We start from the raw sequence: 26,343 nt of genomic DNA, 5'->3' as shown, positions 1-26,343 counted from the left end.
CTTGCAGGATCAGGGCCTCTATCGTTTACACAATCTGCGTAAAAATGCAATGGAGTTGATGTAAGCCAGGGGTGGGCAAACTTTTTGGCCTGAAGGCCACATCTGGGCATGGAAATTGTATGGTGGGCCATGAATGCTCACAAAATTGGGGTTGGGATGCAGGACGGGGTGAGGGCTCCGATTAGGGCTGAGGGATCTGGGGTGGGGCTGGGGCTGAGGGGCTTGGGGTGCAGAAGGGTGCTCCAGTCTGGGACCGAGGGTTTTGGACGGCAGGAGGGGGATCAGGGATGGAGCAAGGTGTTGGGATGTGGGGGGGGCGAAGTGTGGCTCTGAGGGTGTGGGGTCAGGGATGAGGGATTTGGGGTGTAAGAGGGTGCTCCAGTCTAGGATCAAGGGGTTTGGAGGGCAGGAGGGGGAATCAGGGTTGGGGTAGGGGATTGTGGTGTGGGAGAGGGGCAGGGGTGCAGGCTATGAGCGGTGCTTACCTCAAGCAGCTCCCAAAAGCAGTGGCATGTTCCCTCTCCGGCTCCTATGTGGAGGCGCGGCCAGGCGACTCTGCACGCTGCCCCGTCGGCAGGCACCGCCCCTGCAGCTCCCACTGGGTGCGGTTCCCAGCCAATGGGAGCTGCAGGGGCAGCACTTGGAGTGGGGGCAGAGTTCGGACCCCCCTGGCTGCCCATATGCAAAGGAGCTAGAGGGGGGGCATGACGCTGCTTCTGGGAGCTGAGTGGAGTGGGACAAGCCCCCGTCCCCACTCCACAGACCGCACTTCCCGGTGGGAGCATGAGGACTAAATTAAGACATCTGACGGGCCAGATGTGGCCCGCGGGTTGTAGTTTGCCCACCCCTGATGTAAGCAGATACTGAGCTCATGCAACACTGCAAAAGAGAAATCTTGAAAGAATGCTGTCATAGACGCTCTAGTTACAAAACATCATATGCAACAGTTTGGCATGTGTTCAAATCCTGTCCAAGTACTCTTATAATCTATTCATGTGTTGTATACATTTAGTCTGAGGTTTTGTATACAGTTTCCCTCCTTTTAATGGCATATTATTATTCTGCAACAAATATGGGGCCAGAACTTCCGCCTGTGTTTACCAGCGTAGCTCCACTGACTTCAATTTACACCAGGTCAGGCTCTGGCCCCATGTTTAAAACATATTTTAAAACCTGAACTGACCATTTCAATTAGTCATCATGCAAGCTGACATAAAGTAGAATAAATATGTAACTCATTGTTCAAGTCTTCAGAATGGTAATACTAGAACACTGCAAGTTTTAATGCTTTTATTTATCCTTAAGGTACTAAATCAAACATCCCGTCTTGAAATTCAGCTGCTGGAAAATTCATTATCTACTTACAAGCTGGAAAAACAACTTCTGCAGCAGACACATGAAATACTGAAAATTCATGAGAAAAACAGGTGAGAGAAAATTGTTAACCCCTTAAATGCTTTCTCCGTTTACCACAAATACTCTCTAGTGCTACTACTTTAAACAGCAGGGGCAAATGGTTGTTCTGAGCCTTGAATAAACAAAAACATGTAGATGGAAAGTCTAAGTAAAATCTAGACTGACAGTTATGGGAAGCATAGAAAATATCAGCAAATCAGCAAAACCAATACTATATGCTACTAAGGTGTGGTAGTCCCTTAAGTTTTCAGACAATTAAATATACATAACTGAGTGAAAAGGCATAAGGAAAAGAGAAGTCTTCTGCAGTATATTTAGAATATTGAAGTGGAAGAACTACCATGTTATGGGCTAAATTTTTCTCTTCAATCCTTAGTGTTGCACTCTAATTTAGTTAGTACTTGTTCTGTATGCAGAACTCCTACTTACAGCAATGGGACACTACATATGGAATGACTGAAGGATGTACATTGGAGATCTGACTGTAGTCCAGCAGCTGAGGAGAATTTTGCCTTCTATTTAGCACTATAAAACAATAAGGAGACAGTAGCCAGTCCTTCAAATTTGGGGGCGAAAGAATAATATAACTTTGGACTATTAATGTTGATTTTCAATAAGTCTTGGAACACCAGAGAAGTTCCAGAGGACTGGAAGAAATCTAATGTTCTGCCAATACTTTAAAAGGGTAAGTAGGATGACCAGGGTAATTTATAGGCCCATCACCCTGACATCAATCTTGGGCAAAATAATGGAACAGCTGATATGAGACTCAATAAAGTATTAAAGGAGGTCATATAATTAATGCTAATCAATATGGGTTTATGAGAAATAGATTTTATCAAACTAATTGGATATAATTTTTGGATAAGGTTACAAGATTGATTGAAAGCACTGATGTATATACTTAGACTCCTGTAAGGCATTTTTCTTGGTATTACATTATATTTTAATTAAAAAACAAGAACAATGCAAAATAAATATGTCACATATTAAATGGATTAAAAATTGGCTAACTGATAGATCTCAAAATGTAACTGTATAGGGAATAATAATTGAACGGAAGTTTCTAGTTGGGTCGCACATCGATTAGTTCCTGGCACAACACTATTTAACATTTTTATCAATGACCGGGCAAAAAACATAAACTTGTTACTGATATAGGTTGTTGATGACACAAAGATTGGGGGAAGTGGTAAATAATGAGGAGGAAAGGTCACTGAAACAGAGTGATCTGGTAAGATAGGTAAGCTGGGCATAATCAAACAATATGTGTTCTGATGCTGCCAAATGTCAGGTTGTACATTTAGGAGCAAAGAATACAGGCATATTTACTGGATGGGAGATTCTCTCCGGGAAAAAGTGACTCTGAAAAAGGCTTGGCAGTCCTCGAATATAATCAGTTGAACACAAGGTCCCAGTGAGATGCTGTGGTCAAAAGAACTGAGCAATCCTTGTATAAATAAACAGAGGAATATCCACTAGCAGTGTGGAGGTTGTTATATCTCTGTATTTGACACTGGTGCAGCAACTGTTGAAATACTGTGTCCATTTTTGGTGTCCACAATTCAAGAAGGATGCTGAAAACTGGAGTAGAGCCACAAGAGTGATTAAAGGATTGGAAAAATTCCTTATATTGAGACACTCCAGAAGCTCAATTTCTTTAGTTTATCTTAAGGGGTGACTCGATCACAGTCTGCAAGTACCTACAAGGGGAACAGAAGTGAGGGCTCTTTAATCTAACAGACAAAAGTATAACAAGATCCAATGGCTGAAAGCTGAAGCTAGACAAATTCAGATTAGAAATACAGTGCACATTTTTAACAATGAGGAGTATTAACCATTGGGACAATTTACCCAGGGTTGTGGTGGATTCTGTGTTACTGAAAATCTTTAAATCAAGATTGGATGTTTTTCTAGTAGATATGCTGAAGTTCAACCACAGCGACTGGACTTGAAGCAGGCTTAATTCAGGGAAGTCCTATGATCTGGGTTATACATGAGTTCTGATTAGATTATCACAATGGTCCCTTCCAGCCTTAAAATCTATGAATCTATGAAATTAGATGGATCACATAATGAGCAATGGCAACAAATTATTGGAAGCTAGAAGAAGAGGAAACTGGTGATGGTGGAGAAAGGAAAAGATGCCCCTGAGAGTGCATTACTATAAAGAAATGATTGCTAATTTTGATGCCTTTGCAGAAATACTCAAATAATTCATTGTCCATAGTATTTGTTGTCAATGTTGGCAATTAATCTAATAATTATTTGTACATAATATTTAATTTAGAATAAGTTGAATTGAATTGAGGATTGATTAAATGAGTTTCGTAGATTTATAAAATTGAAAATATGTATGTTTTAATTTCACTTTTAATTGACTGAACAAAAATTGTATTGCCATTATCTGCTTAGTTCCAAGTATTTATTTAGAATGTGCAAGGGACAGAGTCATTTATGTGATGTCTTGTGTATTTAATGTTCTTTCTTTATTTATGTATCTTAACAATGTGTCAGGGTGCAAGGCATGTGTGGCAGTAAATAAACTTGACTTGACTTGACCTTTGGGTGGCTACACTGACATTCATGATGAAATGGTCTGTGACATGATGAAATAGTCTGAGTTTGTATATGGAAATAAAGAATGTGTTGAAAAGCAACATTTAAATCGTATTGTCTCCCTTTAGAAACATTGCTGTATGGGGCAAACAGAAAAATAGGAAGGAATGTGATCTAGTGATTAAAGCAGAGACCTGGAGTGAGGACTTCTGGGTTCTGTCACCGACTCTTTTATTAGCTGAAAGGAAGGATGGTGTTGTGGTTCATAGATTCTAAAGCCAGAAGGGCCATTGTGCTCATCCAGTCTGGTCTTCTGTATAACAGAGGCCATAGAACTGCCCTGAATTAATTCCTGTTTGAACTATAGCAGATCTTTTAGAAAAACATCCAAGCTTGATTTAAAAATTGCTAGGGACAGCAAGTCCACCATGGCACTGGCTAAATTGTTCCAATAGTTAATTACTTTCACTGTTAAAAATGTGCACCCTATTTCCAGTCTGAATTTGTCTAGCTTCAACTTCCAGTCTGCTAAAGTGAGGAGCCCAATATTAAATTTCTGTTCCTTAGGTAGGTACTTACAGACTCTGATCAAGTCACCTTTTAACCTTCTCTTTGTTATCCTAAACAGATTGAGTTCCTTGAGTCTATCACTATACAGCATGTTTTCCAGTCCTCTAATCATTCTCATGGCTCTATGTAGTTAAGGTGCTGGATTGGGACTCAGGAGATCTGGGTTAAATTTCTAGTTCTGTCACCTGTGTGACACTGGACAAGTCATTTAGGTCTTGATCCTGCAATCACTTATGCAGAAGTTTCTATTTAAGTACATGACTAATCCCACTTAATTTTTCTGTGCCTCCATTCCCCATCAATAAATTGGATATAATACAACTTTTTCAAGTAATGTCCCAGTGGGTGCTCCACTTCAGGTGCGTATATGCCCCATACACCTTTGATCAGGAATTTTCAGTGGCCGTGCCCATTTGCTCTGCACATGTACCCTTGATACCCTCATGCCCCTTAGCAATGGAACATAGATCAGCACAAACAAACTTCCTTCAGTTCTTTCTTGACCACCTTGGCCTGATACAGAGTATATTATGGTGCCTGTTTCTAGATTTCTCCATGCATAACTTACTTCTACTATTTGTTTTGGTTTTAGCCTACTATAGTTCTAGTTTTAGTTTTAAAATTCTTCATTTTATTTTTTCAAGGGGGGTTTATTTCATTAGACAACCCTGCCCCGCCCTCCCACCCCCTACCTCATCATTTGTGTGACGGGTCCTCCTCTGAGGAGTTGTTTCCCCAGAATATGCCTGGGAACTTTGGATTCAAATGCTGCCTCCCTTCCTGGGAACCTAGCCTGGTCAGTGACACTCATTCTTGTTGTATCCATTGTTGGGAGATATGCACATCCCATCTAAGTGCAAAATCTGTTCAGCATTCAAGAGTAGATATAGAAAAAGTCTATTGGTACCAGAACCTTCTAGGTCATTAAACCATACCATTCTCTGGTACTTCCTATCTCACCAGTACTGTCAAAAAGGGACAATCAACACCACCTCTGTCTCCTATCAAGCTAGAGCCATCTCTTCAGAAATTTTTTCTGAGAGAGACGTCTAGACCCAGACAAACTCATGTTCCTGATTATCTGTCCTGGTATGAGCAACACTGGTTGCCCCCTCTCCTTGCTTATGGACCCCTCAGTGGCCATACTGGGACTCATGGGGTGCTTATCGCCAACAGTTTTGTAGAGCTCCCAACTACATATGGGGATCAAGACAGGAAACAGTCTCCTGCTACACCTATTCATCGACAATCTCAAACCAAAAGGAGTCTTTCAAGGGACAAGAAGTGAGAGCTGATAAAGAAGTAACACCACAGATTCATATCTCCTTATCCTTACTAGATGAAACTGTGATGCCCCCTCCCTCAGTTCTTATGCAGATGATTTTTATACAATTTCAGAAGCTTATGAAAAGGATAACCAAATCACTTCAGATCCTTTTAGAGAAGGTTCAGGAAGAATGTATGTATGAACCATATGTATGAACAAAGCTGTGCTTGAACCTGCCAAAGCTATCTGGCAAACCTCAGCCACCATACTGCCAGCATGAAAAAGAGTGAACCAAAAGCTCTTATGTTCCAGCTAACAACTCTGGTGGAGGGTGTGTAAATAAAAATTCAAACTTTTTGGTTGCTGATGCCATCAACAAGTGTGGCAGGCAACATCATTCTAAAGCAACACCACGATAAGGACAAAATGTCTAGATCTCTTTGGTTGCAAGCGCTACTCACCCATGAGTTCAGGATTGCTGTCACAGGACCCCAGGCTCGGTACTGTCGAACAGCTCTGAATCAACACTTGGCTTGATTCATCTCACTTCTTGCCCAGCATTACAATTTCCAATTATTCCCTACTTGTTAACTTAGGACTCAGGTAGGGTTCTTTACCCTGACTTGAACATTCTGCAGCTCAGGGTTTGTTTTCCTAATTGTTCTCTGGGATAGAAGTTTCCTGTTCCACAGAAGTTCCATGGGTTTTGTTAAACAGCAGAAAGGATTCCACCATGAAGGCTTATCTGCAAAAACAGAAGAGATTTTGTCATACAACAACAACAAGTCTTTCCTGTCTATTCTTCCCTCTGAGCTCATCTAGATTACCTGTTGAATTTGAAGAAGCCTGGACTTCCTTTAAATTCCATTAAGGTTCATTTAGTGGTTATCATAGTCTTCCATTCTCTTGTGGAGGAGTTTTCAGCATTTGCCCACTCCAAGACTTCGAGGTTCATCAAAGGATTGATTAACCTTTTCCCACACATAGAAAGCCCACTCCGATGTGGGATTTAAATTTGGTCCACAATTGTTTGATGAAACCAACCTTTGAGCCACTAGCCAAGTGCTCCTATCTACACTTGTCTATGAAGATGGCCTTTTTAATGGCTGTCACCTCTGCCCAATGAATTGGAGAACCAGGGTCATTAATGGCAGATCCCCCCCCTTCATGGGTTTCGACAAGTAGAAAGATTTCCTTTAGCTACGTCCCAAGTTTGTACCTAAAATATCCTCATAATTCCATATCAATCACGTCATCTAGCTTCCAGTTTTCTTCCCTAATCCACATCAGAACAAGGAGGAAGCCACCCTCCATACCTGAGATGTTAGAAGGGCATTAGCCATCTATTTGGACAGAACCAAACCAATTAGAAAGTCTCTGAGACTGTTGCTTTTGTGGGCAGAACTAAAGGATCCATGATTTCCATCCAAAGATAATCAAAATGGGATTTGGGATGCATCCTCTCTTGTTATGAGACTGTTAACATTCAGCACTCTCCTACAGTAATATCCCATTCTACAAGATGTCAGTCTACATTCATGGCATTGTTAAAAGACATACCAATTGCAGAAATTTGCAGAGGTGCCACTTGGGCTTCCATTCACATCTTCCCAAACACTATGTTTTAGTGCACGCTTCTAGCAGATGCTACTTTTGGTACTGCAGTTCTGTTGTCACTCTTAAAGATCTGGCTTCAAAGCTCTTATCTCCTTCAGAGAGTACTGCTCATGAATCACTTGAAGTGCAGAACCTATAGGGGCCTTGCATAAAAAAGGGGGCATAAAAAAGGAGAGTGTAACAATCTTTACTCCTATGTTCACCCTTTTTGCAAGCCTATGATACTTTTTGTATAAAATATGCCTTGTGAGGTATCATTTGAAAACTCATAATCTGCTGAATATTATTGTCTTGGTAAAAGATGTGTGGTAACACTGTATATAAAGTTGTAAAATTTTGCTGTATAAGACATGTTCCAAGTCTGGAGAAACAGCTTCAGACCAGTTCCCTAGAGACAAAAGGCTAGCCAACACCTCAGCCAGATGTCAACAAAATCAAATGGACTATCACTTGGTTAAATGGCCATTCTCTGGCAGGAAAAAGGACGTGACCAAGAAATTTACATATTGGCAAAGAAAACAGCTGCAGTTTCTCAGACCTCCTGTCTCCTGAATCCCAGCTGAAGATCATCTTCAAAGGGAAAAGAGAACAATTAGAAATGGGAAGAGAGGCCCCAAAACACTCCTACCTTTCCCTCTGCTCACAACAGCCACAACACATGAAAGGCAAAGAGACAGTCTTGTTTGAAAGAATTCCAGCCAGCGAGACTGCAAAACCATGTGGTGAGAGAGACATTTCACTTTGAATTCACTTAGCTTGTTGTTAGATGTTAGTTGTGTTTTACCTTCTATTTTCTTTGTCACCAATTCTGACTTTTATGCCTCATAAACTGTAATCACTTAAAATCTATTTTTCCTGTAGTTAATAAACTTGTTTAATTATTTTATCTAAACCAGTGTTTGGGAACCTCCATTTGAGATATCAGGATCTGTGCATATCATCTCTTATTAATGAAATGACAGACTTTCTATGAGCTTGTATTGTCCAAAAGAAAAGAGCTGGAGTCTCCAGGAATTAAAGATTAATCTTTAATTAAAGATTATGTCATGTGATGAAAACTCCAGGAATACATCCAACCAAAATTGGCAAACCTAGAAGTGGAGTACCTATAGGGATAAATATCTCCAAGAACTCCAGTCACTGAAAGTAACCTCTCCTTCCTTTATCTATCTTGTCTATTTAGATTCTAAGCTCTTTTGAACAGGGTGAGTCTCTTACTATGTACATATACAGCACCTACTGCAATTTGTCCCTCAATCTTATAGTACATATTGGATGATCTTGTGAAATGCAATAACTGAAGGCTTGTCTACATGGCGAGTTAGTACACAGCAAGCCAGGGTGTGAATCTACAGCACACTGACTTCCACGCACTGACTCATTGTATAGACAAGCCCTTAATATTGTGGTTTCCCAATAACTGTAAATATAAATGATTGTTTATGTCAGTGCAACTTATTCTTCCACAAGGCATTTAAAAATGATGTTTTACATTTTGAGAATGTTCCTCGCTTTCAGTGCTTTCACTTGAAACTTTTTTGAGGGAGATGCAGGGTCACTGATGCCCATAATTGATTGTCTGCTATCTCATTTAGTGTGCTACTATAGGAGGAAAAAGGAGAATCAGAGAAATGAGTATAAACATAGCAGACTTGCCAATCTAGGCATTACACAGGAATAGGTAAGACAAGTGAAGTTTGTTTAAGCAGACAGAGCAACTGTTAGCAGATTCAGCACAAGAACAGTCCTACCATATACAAAGCAGATTATGATAATTTCTCCAGGAATACTTTTCTTGCACACTACTTCCACTCTTGTCTGACAGAAGTAATGAGAAACACGGTACTACTGGATGGAGTTTTAGACACATATTTTGGTTTCAGTAAAGAGCTTGATTCTTCTACTCCATTATATTAGCTTTACTTCCTATGCCTTACTATAATTCCATTTACTTCAACAGATGAAATGAAGTGGAGAATCAGGCCCCAGCATTTTACTGGATTTAAAGAAATATGGGAATATAGGTAATACCAGACCAGGCCAGTGCTCCATCTACTTCACTGGCAATGTCCAGTGCTTGATACTAGATAGGAAGTTTCAAGAAAGCTTGTAGTGGACAACTATAGAATAACCTGTCCCACAGGGGAAATTTCTTCCTAACCTCTTACAGCTGGAGGAATACAGCTAGAGAATAAGGATTTAAGTCCAGTTTCTCTCTCTCTCTCTCTTTCTCTGTGTGTGTATGTGTGTGTGTCTGTGTGTGTGATTATATATTTGGCCAGACTTTTCTTAGTACAGTGATAATACTTGTCTTTACCTGTTGAATAGATCAAAGGCAAAGTAAATCACACTGTCTATGGTTAAAATGTCCAGACTTTTTAAAGATTACTTTTAATGTAAGCAGTTAAGATAACTTTTGATGCAAGAGGATTCCCATCTCCCTGACCTGATCCATACCCTGTTCCCAAACACATCTAAACTGAGGCATCTCAAAATATAAGTAAAAATCCCCTTTAAGCTTCTATGGTCTGGATTGGATTAGTGAAAAAAACTGTGTACCTTGCAATGCAGTTTGCCTAAATCAAGCTTTCCTTCGTTCCAGGAGAGTTTCAAGAGTGCTGTCTCCATGCTCTACTTCATCACCTTTCAAAATGACATTAGCCTTCACTGGAAGTCTGTATGTTAGCTTCTGTACTGGCCTGCTAACCTCTCTAGCATTATCAGGAAGGTTTATGAATAATGTTATACACGGTGCAGTCATGCTGAGCTATCCTGCTGGCTTACATCCTGACAAATTTAACACATCATTTGTATGGCAGAAAATAGATTACTGGCTACACTTATACCAGTAGACTAGACAATATACAGAGGTATGCTTAAAATGTAAGGCAAGTTGAAGTTGGCTTTTTTCTGTATTGTAACTAACAACTCCAAAGAGTCCCTGTCAACATGGTCAGGCCCAATATGTAACCTACCATAACAATAACTTCCTTTTCTTTACCCTATTATTCTGATACCAGAAAGACTATTTGAGCTCCAAGCTGAAGACTGCAATATGTAAAAAAATCAGCTTGCTCACAGGGTAACCTTACAGTCAACAGTGATTTATTTTTATCAGTGCTGTGCACTAGCTGTACTTCCCTACACTATTCCATTCTAATGAGTAGACAGGGTTTAAAAATGTACGGGAAAGTCATATTCTCTGTCTACTCACAAAAAAAGCACAGAGTCATTCAAGTCACAACTATGGCATTTTGATTGAAAGCATTATCGAGGAGTAGTACTGCATAATTACTGCAATAGACAATTATAGATCATTTGGATGGTAAAGTCCATTAGTACAAAGACTATTTTTCCCTTTTTGTCTTGCAGAGCACAAGGCCTTTACTTAACCAATAATAAATAATTGATATTGGTTTCATTTTAACCACAACATCCTTGTTAGTGCCCCTTTAAAATACAGTGATGATTGAAAACTTGGTAAACTCTTTGTTCACAGACCTTCCATAAGGGTAACCTATTAATGGTGAATGAACTTTTGAAGGTTTGTGGAGTTAGGTTGGTTCTAATAAACCTTTAAAATTATCTGAATTTCTTTGAAATTGTTTGGTCTCAACACCAGACTGAAAAACCCACAAACAGGATTTTTGTGAGCGATTTCTAGAACTTCCTTGCTGTAAACATCATGGGTGAAACTCTGGCCCCACTGGAGTGAAAGGTCAAGACAGCAACCTTTCTCATGCTATTTAGGTAATTCTGTCTTTCCAGACTAGTCAGTGCAGAAGCCGCCAATCTAAATAAAGTTTTGAGCTTTGCTCATTTCAAGTTTTGAGAGATGGTTCTCACTGGTTCTTAACAAAACTGAACCGAATTCAGTGGGTTTACATCATTGGTGAATTTGTCACAGGGAGTTCACTTGTCCTCAGAGCATTGTCCTTCATATCTTTGAGGTCTTTATAGCTAGGAAAAAGCATTGCAGAGACACAGGTCACTACATACACATTACTTAACAATTTACTAGTTTTGCAGTATATAATACTATTTTAATCTACATAGCAAAGCATAAAGTAACCAGCCACTATGTCACCCCATCTTTGCAGCACATGTTGTTGACACTATACTCATAAATATAAAGATGTGTTATTGCTAAAGCAATAAAACATCTGCAGGCTGCCTCTCTCCATAGACTCCAAACAGGGAAACACTATGCATTGTCATCTTATTCTTCCTTGCCTGACATGGGCAATGTTATTATAAATAAGACACAGTGAACTGTCATCACCATGGATTCGTTTACTGTTATGTTAAGAAACATATGATAAGAAACAAACAATGCAGCAATCCATGTTGTGGTAGTCAACCCTTCTTTTCTATGAAAACATTAAGACATGGACACAGATGTAAAATGTTGTAGGGTAAGAACTACATTCTGTCCTACACTGCTTGGGTGGCCTGAAGGGAATTTAGAGAGCCTCTAGTCTTCCCTTACCCTTCAGCAGTCCAGAAAAATTCCAACCTAGCAACCTCAAGAATGCTACCAGCTACTCCCCTGTCCAGCACAGCATGACCCTAACAGACATGCTTTCCAGACATGGTGCATGATTCTCCTTTTCAAGCTAGCTACATTATTACAAATTATAACATAATATACCATAAATGTTGAAATGAGAAAGTCAAAATGAAACATTTTGGCCTTATTGAAATGAACCATTTTGATAATTTTCCATGAAGATTTTGATGGAATTTACAAGTTCTTGCCAAATGTTAAGTTTTGTTGCATCATCATTTTCAGACAGAAAACTGTTCAGTCTTAACATTTTTGACGAGCTCTGGCTAGAAGAGACCTTTAAGATCAGCTAGTCAGACTTAGTAACATAACATGAAACATATAATATCACCAAGTGATTCCTGAATAAGTTGTAGCTGAGCTAGAGCACCCGTCTTTTAGGCCTTCATTCAGTGTTGATTAACTTCTAGTGATGGAGAATTAACCACATCCTTTGGCAATGTATTAAAATAGTTTATTACCTTCATGGTTAAAAATGTGTACATTGTTTTCATTTTGAATATTTCTAGCTTCAACTTCCAATATATTGTATCTTTTTATATATTTGTCAATGAGATTAAAGAGCCTTGAGTCTCAGCCATCTTCTCCTTTCCAGCTGGGGGCAAGGATGATGCCAAGAAAGTGGTACTCTGCTTATGTCGCTCTGCCTGGCTCTCACAGAAAAGGATGGGACAAGCTTGCACAATACATTTCCTTGAGTGTCCTGCTAAGTCCAAAATTCATAACGTTTGGGAAAAAGAGATTTGCTATTGGTTTTACTTAGGGGTTTGTTTTGTTTTGTTTTTAAGCTTTATATTACTCTAGTGTGTACAGCAAATCCAGGTCTCAGTTTAATCTTTACACTGTTATCATTTGTAACAGCTCACATTAAGACTTCATGATATTTAATAGAAACAACTCCAGAAGGATTTTATTACATTTCTCAGAGCATTGCTTAAATGACCTGAAATAAAATAGGCATTTTGCCACTGATCTATTACCCAGCAGTAAAAACCAAGGTGTGGGGAAAAGAGAAAATAAATAAAATCCAGGACTAACTTGGATAGGAAGTGGCCTGTTGGCAAGTTTGAGACCAATGGTGGGTTCATGATATGAGAAACACCTCCTTTAGCATATACGTTTGAATCACTGATCAAAAGTTCAGCAGATGGGAGGTTTTCATTTCTTTATCTAATATTAATAAAAACCTTGATTTGCCGAACTCCTACAAAAATGCCAAAGTGGTGGCACTGACAAGACTATAGGATGGTGGTTACATATATCCTAGCTGTCCCGTTGCATCCACAACTCCTTTTGATCTTTATAAAATGAACATGGGGGGAGGCGTGGGAGAGGAAGGAGTACAAGGAGGGGGAAAGTGTTTGCATACATTTATTCTAAAATTAGCCATAAAATTTGATGAAAGCAAGTCAGTTCTTTTTCTACAGTTGTGCTCAAGATTTTCCTGGCTGAGGAGATCTAAATGTTGAGTATTCAGAAGTCCTCTGAGATACTGTATGAGTCATCATCTTCATTTTTTTGATGTGCAAGGAAAGTTACTTATGAGGGATTTTGACAAAATAGGGATCCCACATTAAGAATCCAACTTCCTGATTTACCTTTTGGGAAAAGAATCTCATTCACGATATGGAAGTGGGTACTGCTCACCTGTGCAAATTTTCCTTTCCCATCTTCACTAGCTGCTTAAAATCTCCCAGGACCCTACAAGTTGAGAATCATGATTATGACATCAAACAACATTTTATTAAAATTATACAAAAGTTTATACAAACTACTGAATTGATTACTAGGTTATTTTTAACCAAAATTGTCCTGTAATGCATTACATTCTAATGATCTGGAAGTTATTTGCACTGGATTGACTATTTCAAGGTTACATAAGATGTCTATATTTTGTTAGCATGCCTAGACAAACTTCAGTTCAACTATCTCTTTTTCAGTGCATTTTCAGTATCATTTTCTTCACTACAAAGGTGTGTAAATTTGTCAGCTGTAACTCTAATTTTCCATTTAATTATTTGGTATAATAAATAATGGAATCTGAGAGACAGAGTGTCTTTCATATCAGACCGACTGCAGGCTACATTCCTTTGTTTCTCTCAATATTTAGCATATGAAGTCTCATGTGAAGCAATTAGAGGAGTTCACAGGAGTCATGAGTGAGAGGAAAACACAAGACAGTGATACGAAGGAACAAAGTAACAGTTTTAGGCACTGGCCCTAACAAGGCGTGCACAAGTCTTTGTAGGATCAAGGCCTTAGATTGCAATTTAGGAGCCTCCTGCTCTGCAAATGTAATGCATTGCTAATAAGCCAAAACTTATGGGAGGATTCTATATGAGACCATATCATAAAAATAGATGCAAGTAGTCTGGGGATTATTCTGTGTTTCTCTTATATTCTTTCAAAGATGGTTTTCTGAATCAGTTAGACTGTTGTTTAGATTTTTTTAGTATTGGATCCATATCCCTTGGCTGGTTCCCCATTGTTCCCAAGTTTTTACCTTCTTGTGCTCACAACTCTACACAATTCTGCTCCAGCCTACCTCCCTGATCCCATCTCTTATCACATTTCCCCATCCACTCCACCAACAACTTCCATGCCCTGTTCATCTTTTCTCCCTCTCCTGACTCTCCAACTTCTTTGCACATGCAAAAAATATAGTTGGAACTGCATGCCTAATTTGGATACTTAACTGTCTGCCCAAAATGGATAATTACATGCACAAATTGCCAGCTAGGTACATAACTGACCACTTGTGCATGCAGTTCCCTAAGGTGGGTGTGCAAATTAGGAATGCAATCACGTGTAACATACTGTTTAGAAAGTGAGATACTAGATGTCAATTATGTTTAGGTGCTAGATGGACTATACCAACCCCTTGGCTAACCTTTTAAAGTGAAGTTATGGCTGTGAGTTTATTGCCTTTTGTAAGCATGAGTAATTCATGTGCTGAACTCTGCATACAACCAAATGATAAAATAGACACCAGCTTCTGTATCAATGTATATTAAAACTAATTAATGTCTGCTGTTGTTTTTTTTAAGTTTACTTGAGCATAAAATATTAGAAATGGAAGAAAGGCATAAAGAAGAGTTGGATACTTTGAAGGAGGAAAAAGAGAACCTTCAAGGCTTAGTCTCACGCCAAAGCTACATAATCCAGGAGCTAGAGAAGCAGTTAAACAAGGCAACGAACAACAACAGTGTCCTGCAGAAACAACAGCTGGAATTGATGGATACAGTTCACAGTCTGGTCAATCTTTGTTCCAAAGAAGGAGGTAAGAGAGTAACATCTTTAAAAGTCTCAGAAATTTCTTACTAGAGTGACACATTGGGTGGGGGGCCATGGGGAGGGTCAAATTTACTTTTATAGGTCCAAAAAGAAAAGATAATCTGACATTCGGAACTAATCAAGGACAAAGTAGCTTAGAAGAACATTTGAACATGAATAGTTCTTGAGATATTGCTGAGATTGAACCTGATGCTAACAAGTATGTTTGATTTTTTGGTTTAATAACAGAACTCTTGTGCCAAATCTTCAGTTGATGTAAATTGGCTCCACTGACTTAGTGATACCAAATTATAGCCACGGAGGATCTGATTCCTTATGACTCGTTTTTCAGATATTTTCTGACTATTACGTTTCTCTTTGTTTTTCTATTTTTTTTTTATTACTTGTTTGTTTCCAGTTGCACCCACAGTGTGGTAGGTACTGAACAAACATGGAAGATAGAATGGGTGCTGCCTTGAAGAAATTACAATCTAAATCCAGGCAGACAAAAATGGCAGAGGCAATAGGTAGACTATATAGCCAGTCATCAGGGTTATAATTGGTTACATCTTAATAAAGCATTTTAAAATATATTATTATTAGATGTCTAGATCTTGAGGGGCAATCTCTAGTTGCGTCTCATGCTTGCAATTATTAGTCAACACATTCCTGTAGTATCAAGAAAAAATTCTTCTTCAGGAGTGATTTTAATTCTTGGAGGGTAGTGGCCTTGCAGACCAGCTCAGGAGGGGCATTCCATACATCAAGAGGAGCATGGAAGAAAGCATACAGTTGTTGTAGGAGAAGTGGACAAACAGTTTGTCAAAGGGTGACATCATGAGGTGAGGAGGTGGCGGGAGAGTGAGAAAAGGGCTCAGAAGAAGATAGGCTAAGCAGAGTCTTGCAGCACAAGGATAAGAGTTGCTGAGGAGGCGGAGATGGATTCAAAGAGAAATTTCAGAGAGAATTCAAGAGGAAGGTGACATGATCAGAACAATGAGTAAGGGAGATTATCTTTGTAGATGTGTTCTATATGGACTGTTGAGGAGATATTGTGGATGTCAGGGAGGTCAAAGCGGAGGTTGAAATAAAGGATATGTGATTTGGCTAGGAAGAGATCATCAAAAACCTTGTCAAGAAAATCCAGGAGCTAGTTGGAGGAGACGTATACAAGGCAAAGGCAGCAAATTGCACATTCAGAGAGTTTAGAGGTGAAGGGAAGAAAGAAGATGGGCCAATAGCTGGACAGGCAAGTGAGGTTGGGGGATGACATTCTAGAGAGAAAGTCCAGAGCATATGTGAATTGTGATTATATAACTGATTATTGTACCAGTGCAAGTAGATGCATAGATATGTGCAGGTAAAAAAAAACCTGGCACCTGCATCATTATAGTCTGATAGAACTAAGTGTCAAAAAGATCTAATAGATGATCCAATCTCGTTTGTTCCCTAGAGAACATTCCCATGGCCCTTGTGCAGCTTGTATCTGAATAGTTCCAGTGACTAGGATTCCATCTTCTTCCCTTGGAAGATTTTTTTTCACATTCCAAGCTTATTGATGGCATGCTTTTTTCTCATGGCCATTCTAAATCTTCCCTTTCTCTGTTGCTTTGACTTATTCCATGCTAAACAGTTCTTCAGCACCTTAAATTAAATAAAATCTTTTTTAAACAGTGTGCTCTCAGACCAATAGTTCAGCATTGTGAAGCAATTCAAATCCTCTAATATATTTTATGGTCTTCTGGCAAGGAAATCTGGCAGGGTTTTGCTCAGGCTGTTTTAACAGCGCTCAGGAGCATTTTGAAATTAATATCAATGTGAGAGAGATATTATTTTCATACAGAGATGAACTGCAAGCTGTTGTAAAGACTGAAAACAGATTTTCTAGCTATCTTGAATTAGATTCAAACAAAATATTTCCCCCCTTAATATGGAGATTTCAGACATCAGTTGGTTCTTATAAAGACTTTGAACCAGGATTTTCAAAAAAATCGGAATTTAGGCTACTGGGTCCAAATTTAGGTACCCGAATAAGTGAATTTTCAAAAGTGCTCAATACCAAACAACTCCCACTGAATTCATGAAAGCTACTACATGCTCACTGCTGTTGAAACTCAAACTATTTACATGCCTAAATGTAGACTTAGTAGCCTAAGTTTAGACACCTCCATCCCATTCCCCATATCTCTTTGTATTTAGTAACTGACTCAGATTCATGCTTGGATACTATGTTGATTGGCATATTGTAAATACCTAGATCAGTTTACAAAGAGATAGAGCACTTTCATAGAAATACCTCACTTTGCTATATATTTAAATCTATCTGACTTACAAGATTTAGGAAATAAATTGTTTCTCAGAACTAAAAAAAGCCACAAAAATTTTTTTGTTAAAATAATGTTAACATAAAACACCAGACCATTATAATGAAATCTTGGACACTAACACATATGCTGATTTTTAAAAAATTATTACCAGCATCAGTTTGTGAAAATAATTATTATACATACTGAAGACTGTTTCAAGTACAAGGTATGCATGCTGGGAAGAACAATTGGAACTACTGTAATTTAGCCATAGCCACTCAGGGAAAATATGTAAAGTACCCTGTAGTTAGTTAAACACAAATATCTGCTATCTGTATACTGGCATTCAAAATGTAAAGTGAGGGTAGGATTTTATTGAGTGACAGATAATAACAATTAAAATATTATTTATAAATTAATGGTATGCCCACATCTTCTATACTGTGCTCAGTTCTGGTTATCTGATCTCATAAAGGATATTGAAGAAATGGAAATGGTCCAGTGTAGAGCAATGAAAATTATTAGAGACATGGACAGACTTCCATTTGAGGAGAGAGTATAAATATTGGACTATTTTGTCAAAAGTGAGAGGAATAAGTTGACATGATATAGGTATATAAAATAATGAATGGTAGAAAGAAGAGCAATTGGACACTCCCTTCTTACCTCTCATTATAAAACACAAACATGGGAGTATCTAATAAAATTAAAAGGCAATACTTTTTTCACTGATAAAAGAAAATACATAATTAACTATTGGAACTCATTGCCGCTTGATATTATTGAAACAAAGAGCTCAGTAGGATTTAAAAATGATTTAGACAGTTATGTGAATAACAAGAATATCTACACTAAAATTAGGTAGGGTGAGAATTGACAAGGGATATAAACCCTCAAACTTCAGAACAAGATTTAACTAACTATCCATCCTTGGGACTGGGTTGAAAATTACCCAATAGACATGTTATTCCATAAACAATTACAGGCAGATCATACTTTCCTATGAAAAGAGCCAGCCTTTGTAGCCCCAAAAAGTCTCAGTCACAGAATCCCTTTAATCTGACAGACCCAATGATGCAAAAGACAATCTTAGCTTTCATTTAAAAAGAATAGTTTATAGTCTTTTTCCTTCCAACAATAGCATCGTAAATGTGAATCAATGTGAACCTATTCCAACTGGAAGGCCAGTGCTGTCCACTCTGCACACCAGGGTGGGTAGTTTAATAGATTCAGAGGCAGCATGCCTAGTTGATTAAACAAGGTCCTTAGGGCCAGATTTTCAAAGACATATTGGTGCCCAAAGATGCAAATAGGTGCCTAATGAGATTTTCAAAAGTGCCTAACCTCTTCAGAAGCTTTTGAAAATCCCACTAGGTACCTTTCTGCTTCTCTAGATGCCAAAATACCTTTGAAAGTATGGCCCTAAGAGAATAAGCTCTGATACTGCCTGCCTGTTAGGCCTTTGTCAAGGTCAGATGACATGAGCAAGGTTAGATGACATGGTGATAACAATTCTTACAGTTGGTCTTCAGCAGTATTTCCACTATTGCTAGGCCAAGGGGCAGGGGAGAATTTCTGAAAGTTCTCAGTGTATAAAGGCAAATGAGAGAAGGGGAGTAAAGGTCACACTACTAATCACTTTAAAAAGTAGAGGTGAACCTAAGTTGCAAAATTTGGATCTAGATCTGAATTTCAAACTCCCCAACTATCCGGGGTGTTTACATCTCTGGTTTTGCTACAGACTACATTTGAGACAGGGGCCACCTGTAAAATTTCCAACCAATTCTGAGTTTGGATTCCAAAACCCAATCAATGTTGCCAGTGTGATCAATTCTATGGCTTTAGTTTATGCTGATCTGTAAAAACATATTCTCCACTAGATCAGAAAACCTATGGATAGGACAAATATACATGATATCGCAGGGTCCCATATTTATTGCTAACAGAGTTGTCATATAGTTTGTTTAAACACTTTTTTTTTCATGTAGCAGTGGGAATCTTGGCACCAACTCATTTCTAAAATAACAAGTCTTTCAAAAACTAGCCTTCCTGTTAAAAGACTGATGTGCATTATGGGATTTTAAGGGAACTTGTTAAGGGTTAAATAATTTCCAAATCCAGCCATAGATAAGGGCCAGAGGCTTCCCTCCCATCCACAATGCAGAGAGGAGCAAAGCAACAGGAAAGTAGGGCCAAAGGCCCCAAAATCTACTGGTGACAAAGATGCATCCCCAAAACTGCAGAAGCCCCTTCCACATGCAAAGATGGTGAGGAGTTGGAACAGTGGTTGTATATGACGTGGTTTGAGGATCTGATGGATTTCTGATGAAATGCATACATGAATTAATGCCAGCGAGATCAGCTTCGAAGGAGGTATTGCCCATATGGAGAGGGGAAGCCAGTGACTGCAAGGCTGCTGAGTGGGAGGAAAAGGTCTAGTAAAGCATGGATGGGCTAATTTTCCTCATAGATGTTCCAACAAATGCTCCCTCCCTGTCTCAGTGCGGGGGACGTTTGACTGGATTGGCAGGGGACAGACAACTCGTTTGGTCCTCAGAGGACAGGGAAGAAAGAGGTAGGCTTGGCTGCTTTGGAGTCTTTTCCCACCCACCCCACCCTGAATGTTATCAGTTTCCCAGAGAGGGGATTGTTGTGGTAGCACTATTTAACACTGATCAAGTTTTAAGAGTACTCTTCCTCTACTGTGGGCTTTTCTACGGGAGAGGAATATCAGCTCCTAAAGTTGTAAGGAGGTTGAAAGGTGAGTGAAAATGGGGACACCCCCCCACCAATACCCACTAGTTTTGCAAATATTTTGGAATGTCTCTAAAACAGAGAGGAAATGGGGAGTGCATTGTTATAAAAAATGAGAGTGTTCAGACACCCATTCCTGCTCCTGTCTTCCAGTGGGGACAAGTCTGGCTAGCACTGAACCATGTTTGTGCATATGCGGTCCTAAATAGACAGCTTGATTCATTCAGCAACCCCATTCCTAGATGCATGGTCTCTCACAACACAGAGATGTGTAGGGTTCTAGGAGGAATTTCCCCCATGGATAACATACAACAGATAATTTCCTTATCTCAAATAGATACAATGCCAAACCAAGGAAGTAATTGAGAGATCATGTGGCTCCAACAGGAAATTATGTATAAGGGTTAAATACTGCAGTTCTCACCCAGGCAAAAGTCCCCTTTAACTTCAAACAGAGTTTTGACTGACTAGTAGATTGTAGAATTTGTCCCAACAGAAAGCAACAGAAAATCCTTGCCTAGCAAAAAATAGCCTATTATTGTATTGTGCCTATAATATTAAATTTATTTTGCATATTATAAACAAATTTAAATAATATGATAAGTGGCCTACCCCTTTCCCCTCCCCCACTCAAAAGGGAGTCTGAAAAAACACAAAGGACTGGTAGGGTTCTTTATCAATGTGGTTATTCATTTTTCCTGTTGTTGTTCTTTCTTTTGTGTGTCAGACTCCATAAAAACATAGTTTGTTAAAATGTTTGGTCTAATGCTGTATGTTTCAGAGGACTAATGCAATAGGAAAGAAAGTTTGTTCACTAATGTCTAATGTCTCCTAACAAGAGAAATGAGGCATTAGCTTCCTCTTGAATGCTGACAAGATGTTCGGCTTAAGTCTCAGAACAATACACACATATGCTAGGAATTTACCTCCCTAGAAGTGCCTATTGAGTTCATGAAGTAAATCATTCAGTGAGTGGGTGAGATATTTAGGTTTCTGAAAATCACAAGTCTCCTGGGTTATGAGTAGTTTTCATATCTTACCAAATTATGCAAGAAAATGAAGAAGAATCTTTGTTTTAACAAGATACATGTTAAAAAAGACAAATTATTTATTTATTCAAAACCCTAAACTGCAAATAGTTATTCTTTTTTCTCTGCCTTCAGTAGCTCTGATGTAACTTTAGTGTAAGTTTAAGACGGTGAGAAATAAACTGAAACTTCAAGGAAGTGACCTAAGGGTTACCACAGACACAGGGCCAAAGTTTTGGCTGGCATAACTCCACTGACATCAGTAGAGTTACACCAACAGACATGTTGGCCCAGTTTTCTATAGGACTTCAAAAAGAACATAGATAACATGAGCCAGTGGTATAGAAAGATCATAACCAGAAGAGTTAGTTGGACTCAGGTGACTCAAGAGGTTATTTTCAATCCTAATATCAAAGCTATGTTTATAAAGGCAAATTTGTTATAGTAAATTGATGCCAGTGTCTCTGGAATAGAATTAACTGAGAGTTCTTGTGGCTAATATGTTCAGAATGGAAAAGGAAATGGATTGAATGACATAGACAAGAACATTTGTATTCTTCTGAAACCCCTTTTTTAAATGCCGATAGATTTAATTACTTTCTTCTCTGGCTAGCACCATTTCCCTAATTATTTGTTCCTCTCATTAAACTGTGGACTCCACTGCCCAGCCCAACCTTAACACCACTGAGCCAAAAGTTTTTTGTTTGTTTTGTTTTGCGGCACAGCTGGAACTTTGCCAGCTAGACAGGGACCTGTAGCACAGAACGCATCCAGTGACACATTCTTTTTTGGAAGAAACAAAATTCATTTCTTTCCTGCTTCACTGACATCTATAAGATTACTTTGATTGTAGCTGTGAGGTAGATAAGCAGTGCTGGAAACAAATTGACTTAAATGTTATTACTCATAATAAATAACACTTTGCAATTATTAATAAAACTTGGCACTCTTCATCCATAAATATCAAAACACTTTATAAAAGTGGTAAGTTTAATTACTTTCCTCCATCTCATTCTTTTTTAAGTACACATGGGGAAATTAAGAACAGAGAAATTAAGTAACTTGCCAAAGTCACACAATGGCTCAGTGCCTGGGCTAGGAACAGTACCCATGTCTTCTGACTTTACTTCCTGTGTCCAAGCTATTCTACATGTCACATTATCTCTTTTATCTTTAAACCTGACAGTGATCCCCATAGTTAGAAGCAAATTACTTTTGGAAGCCTAGTGAGTGTGTAAAGAGCATAAAAGCTGCCCTCTGCTCTACTTTCATAGAGTCATAGAAGTGTAGGACTGGAAGGAACATCAAGAGGCCATTGTCTAACCTGTTCTTAAAAACCTGCAATGACGGAGATTCCACTCTTTTAGAGGTTCATAATCTATAGATAACTGGTTATACTTTTTAAAAAAATAATCAATGAATGTTAAAGGGGTCAAAGAAGTAACATCTGAAGCATTAATGTTTTTTAAAAATGCATTCCCCAAAAAGAAAATGTGTGTTTGGAATCTGATGTTTACAAAAAAAAAGTAGCTTTATGTTAAAAAAAGAGAAATAAAAATATCCCCTTCTGAATAAGTTTTAATGAGTTTTTCACATAGAATTCCCAAAGCTCATAGTATTCCTAGTCTGAAAGCTGTGCACAAATGTAGGTCTAGATTTCACAATGAGAGCCATTCAGATTTTGGTAGACTCCTCTGTCTGTGTGCAGCCCCACTGACTTGGATGAGTTCCATGGGGATGTAGGGGTCAGCCCACATGAAGTGCATGATATGATCACACAGTCTGAGTCAGGACTCCAGAGGTGCAATTTAGCTATGTAGAGCACTATGGGCACCATCAGCACTTCTGTGTGTGTGTGTGTGTGTTTCTTGGTTATCTGGTATCAGATGATATAGGACTGCTGTTTCTTTTTTGATTTATTGTTGTAGTATTTGTAAGAGCTGCCGAGAGGGCTCTGATAAGTATCTCTTGTTTTGTACATTAAAAAAAAACAATATAAATGATGATAAATAATAATAGCTACAAATAAAAACTTCACAGCCTCTCAGGTACGGGCAAATTTTCTTCCCAAATTATGAACTATAGTCAATTATAACAAAGCAGAGTAGTTAGGTATTGTGATCTCTTCAGACTGCAGGTTAGTAAAGGAACAGTAATGAAATAAAGCAGCTAAAATGTACCGTATCTAGTATTTCTGTCAATGACTCACTTGACAAGCCAGGATTCAGCTGTTGTACCTATGCTAACTTGCATATGGTGACAGCTAGCAGTCAATATTTATTAGTGTTGGAGCAGAAATGGCTTAATAGTTTTATCTTTTCCTCATTTCAGTTAACTGCTAATTCTGAAATCAATTGCCCATCCAGTCTCAGAGAACATAACCAATATCTAATCTCTCTCAGATCTGTCTTGTGAAAACAGTATTATTCACGCATGCTGAAGACATTACATGGAATATTAACATACATGAAACAACTAACAACATTGACAATGTCACTTTTTGCCTTGTTAATGAAATATTCCTTTGTGTAAATATCATGGTTCAGTCAGAAAAATTAAATGAACATTAGGGTGTCTGTGTGGAAAAAGTTTAAATGACTTAAAGAAATAGGGACACAAGATACTAAACAAAGCCTGTACCTTTATCTCTCTTGTAGCAGTTTGTAAAAGTATCCTTCAATTTTCAGTTCTCAGTGAATGGCTGGTTACTCACAAATTTGCTGTCTCAGGCAGAAATTTACAGAATTATATTGCAGCTGGATAATTAAGTGTCTTTTTATCTTTGTAAATGGGCCATAAGGCATTCTATTTAAACTCTTTAATGAGGACCACTTCATGATATTCCTAAGTGATCTTTTTCAAATGCACTGTGAATTTAAGTATTATTGTTTTTAGCAGTCGCCAAGGCAAAATGTATTGGAAAACAAACTTGATAACTGTTGACAATTTATTAGGTAGCAAATAATTATGGTCCAAAGAGGGTGAAAGCTGAGTGTGTTAAAATAGTTTTACAAGACCAAGTCAATTTCTGCGAAGAAAGAAGGGGCATATTTTTATATATGGTGTAGTTGATAGGTGGTTGGACAGCTGAGTGTTCTTTTTATGGCTTTGTTTGTTTTTCTCACTTCAGACTGGTGTGTGTGGGGGGTAATGAATGTGATTTTCTCTTCAGCTGCTAAAACTCTTTTATAAATGTTCATTTCAGGAAAGTAATCAGTGAAACTTTTCTTTCTTTCTTTCTTTCTTTCTTTCTTTCTTTCTTTCTTTCTTTCTTTCTTTCTTTCTTTCTTTCTTTCTTTACCTTAAATGAATATGGGTCTCAAATTCTGAGATGTGAGGAACATGCTCAACTCCTACTGAAACCAGTATTGAATTGAATCCAATCCAAGCTGGAGGAAATCAGCATAGTTCCTTTGACTTTAATGGCACTAGGACAATTTCCACCAGCTGAGAATCAGGCCAATGTGTTCAGCACCTATCAGAATCAGGCCATGGATTTTTTATAGCATATAATACTTTAACTCCTCATGTGCTCTGAATGATTAAATTTAGGGCCAAATCTTGCAGTCTTATTCTTTCAAAACTCTCAGTGATTCGGCAGTGGCTTGTATCTGACTATGTACTATAGAATTTGGCCCTAAATTCACACTGTGTTCTACTTTCCCCCAAATTTTAAATACCTGTCTCACTTCAAGGCCAAATCCTGCAGTTTTAACTCAAGATCTACTCTGCCAAAACTTCCATTGAATTTGTCAGGATGTCTGGAATGGCTCATGACCCCGAAGTGCCAACCTCAGGGCACACTGTTAAGAAACACGGCACAAACCCCAAATTGGTTGTGTGTTCTACAATTAGATTTGACCAACCAAGTATCAAGTGTGAACTCCTCAAGCACTATACAAGCCTTAACATGGAGTCACAGATAGTCCCCTTGAGTACCCTGATCTACCTCACCACCTAGGCAAGCTTGCCTTTGTGATAAATCATCTCTTATACCAAAAATCACAATAATATTCAGGTTACTTCGAGTCCCAAAGGACTAATCACTTACCCCAGATCAAGTGCACCCTAGATCTTTCACCAAAGAAAGGGTTTGTAGCCAATCCTACAATAAAGGTGTATTAACTAGGAAAAAGAAATGAGTGTTATTTACAAGGTGAAATCAGGTAAAGATTTACACACAAATGAGATAGAGCTTTAGGTTTCAAAAAGTAGTAGAAACTGCTGTAATTTCCAAACTCAATATGTCCTCTAGGGCTAACCCACGCTAAACAGCTGGAGGATAGACAGGAACCATTTGGTTACATTGTCAACGTCTAGCAATATATATGTAAACACACAAAACTCGCAATCATTATCTACTAATATGTCTCTAAAGGTTGAACCTAGGTCAATTAGCCTGCTAGTTGTGTGACCCTTTCTGGCCCTGCGTCATAGACCTATTTACAGGGCTTGGGCCATGGGCTATAGTACTTTATCTAGTCCAGTTTTAAACTCCTCAAGTGATGGAGCTCCCATCAGCTTCCTTTGGAAAATAGTTGCATAGTCTAATTTCATCATCATTCCCTGATATACCTCTTAAATTAACCTTTTACTAGCCTAATTTCATTACTGTGAATTGTATTCTACTATGATATTAGTGGGAGATCTGTTTGTGGGTATATGGCAGTAGACTACCACACAGGTAAAATCATTATCACATGAAGCCTTTCCACCATAAGAATGACACAACACCAACACCGCCTCCTACTCCTGAATCACTAATAAACACAAGAGACTCCAGGTAGCCTGCTAGGGTCTTTGCTATTGCTATTGATTACAAGTGGAAGACGCTCTGATATTATGGTGATGGGTGGCAGACTAAATCCCTAAAATATATAGATATATTACAAAAAACTAAGTAATATTTGATCAGTTATAAACCAGAACCAGAACCAATGATTTTTTTAACTGTTAGTTTTGACATCCCAGACCAGAAATTAAAGT

The 26,343-nt window shown here is 38.5% G+C and overlaps 1 protein-coding gene across 1 annotated transcript in view; it reads left to right on the top strand.

Moving 5' to 3' along the window:
• Positions 1 to 26,343, top strand: part of ANGPT1 (angiopoietin 1) — a 200,940-nt gene that overhangs the window by 94,154 nt on the left and 80,443 nt on the right. Inside the window, exons 3-4 of the mRNA XM_034763485.1 lie at positions 1,306 to 1,427; positions 15,044 to 15,276. Of these exons, the coding sequence (XP_034619376.1) occupies positions 1,306 to 1,427; positions 15,044 to 15,276 (355 nt within the window). The remainder of the gene's footprint in view (positions 1 to 1,305; positions 1,428 to 15,043; positions 15,277 to 26,343) is intronic.

Source organism: Trachemys scripta, chromosome 2 (assembly GCF_013100865.1).
Source record: "Trachemys scripta elegans isolate TJP31775 chromosome 2, CAS_Tse_1.0, whole genome shotgun sequence".
In the NCBI taxonomy this organism is placed as follows: Eukaryota; Metazoa; Chordata; order Testudines; family Emydidae; genus Trachemys; species Trachemys scripta.
This window is presented reverse-complemented; position numbering and strand designations above follow the sequence as displayed.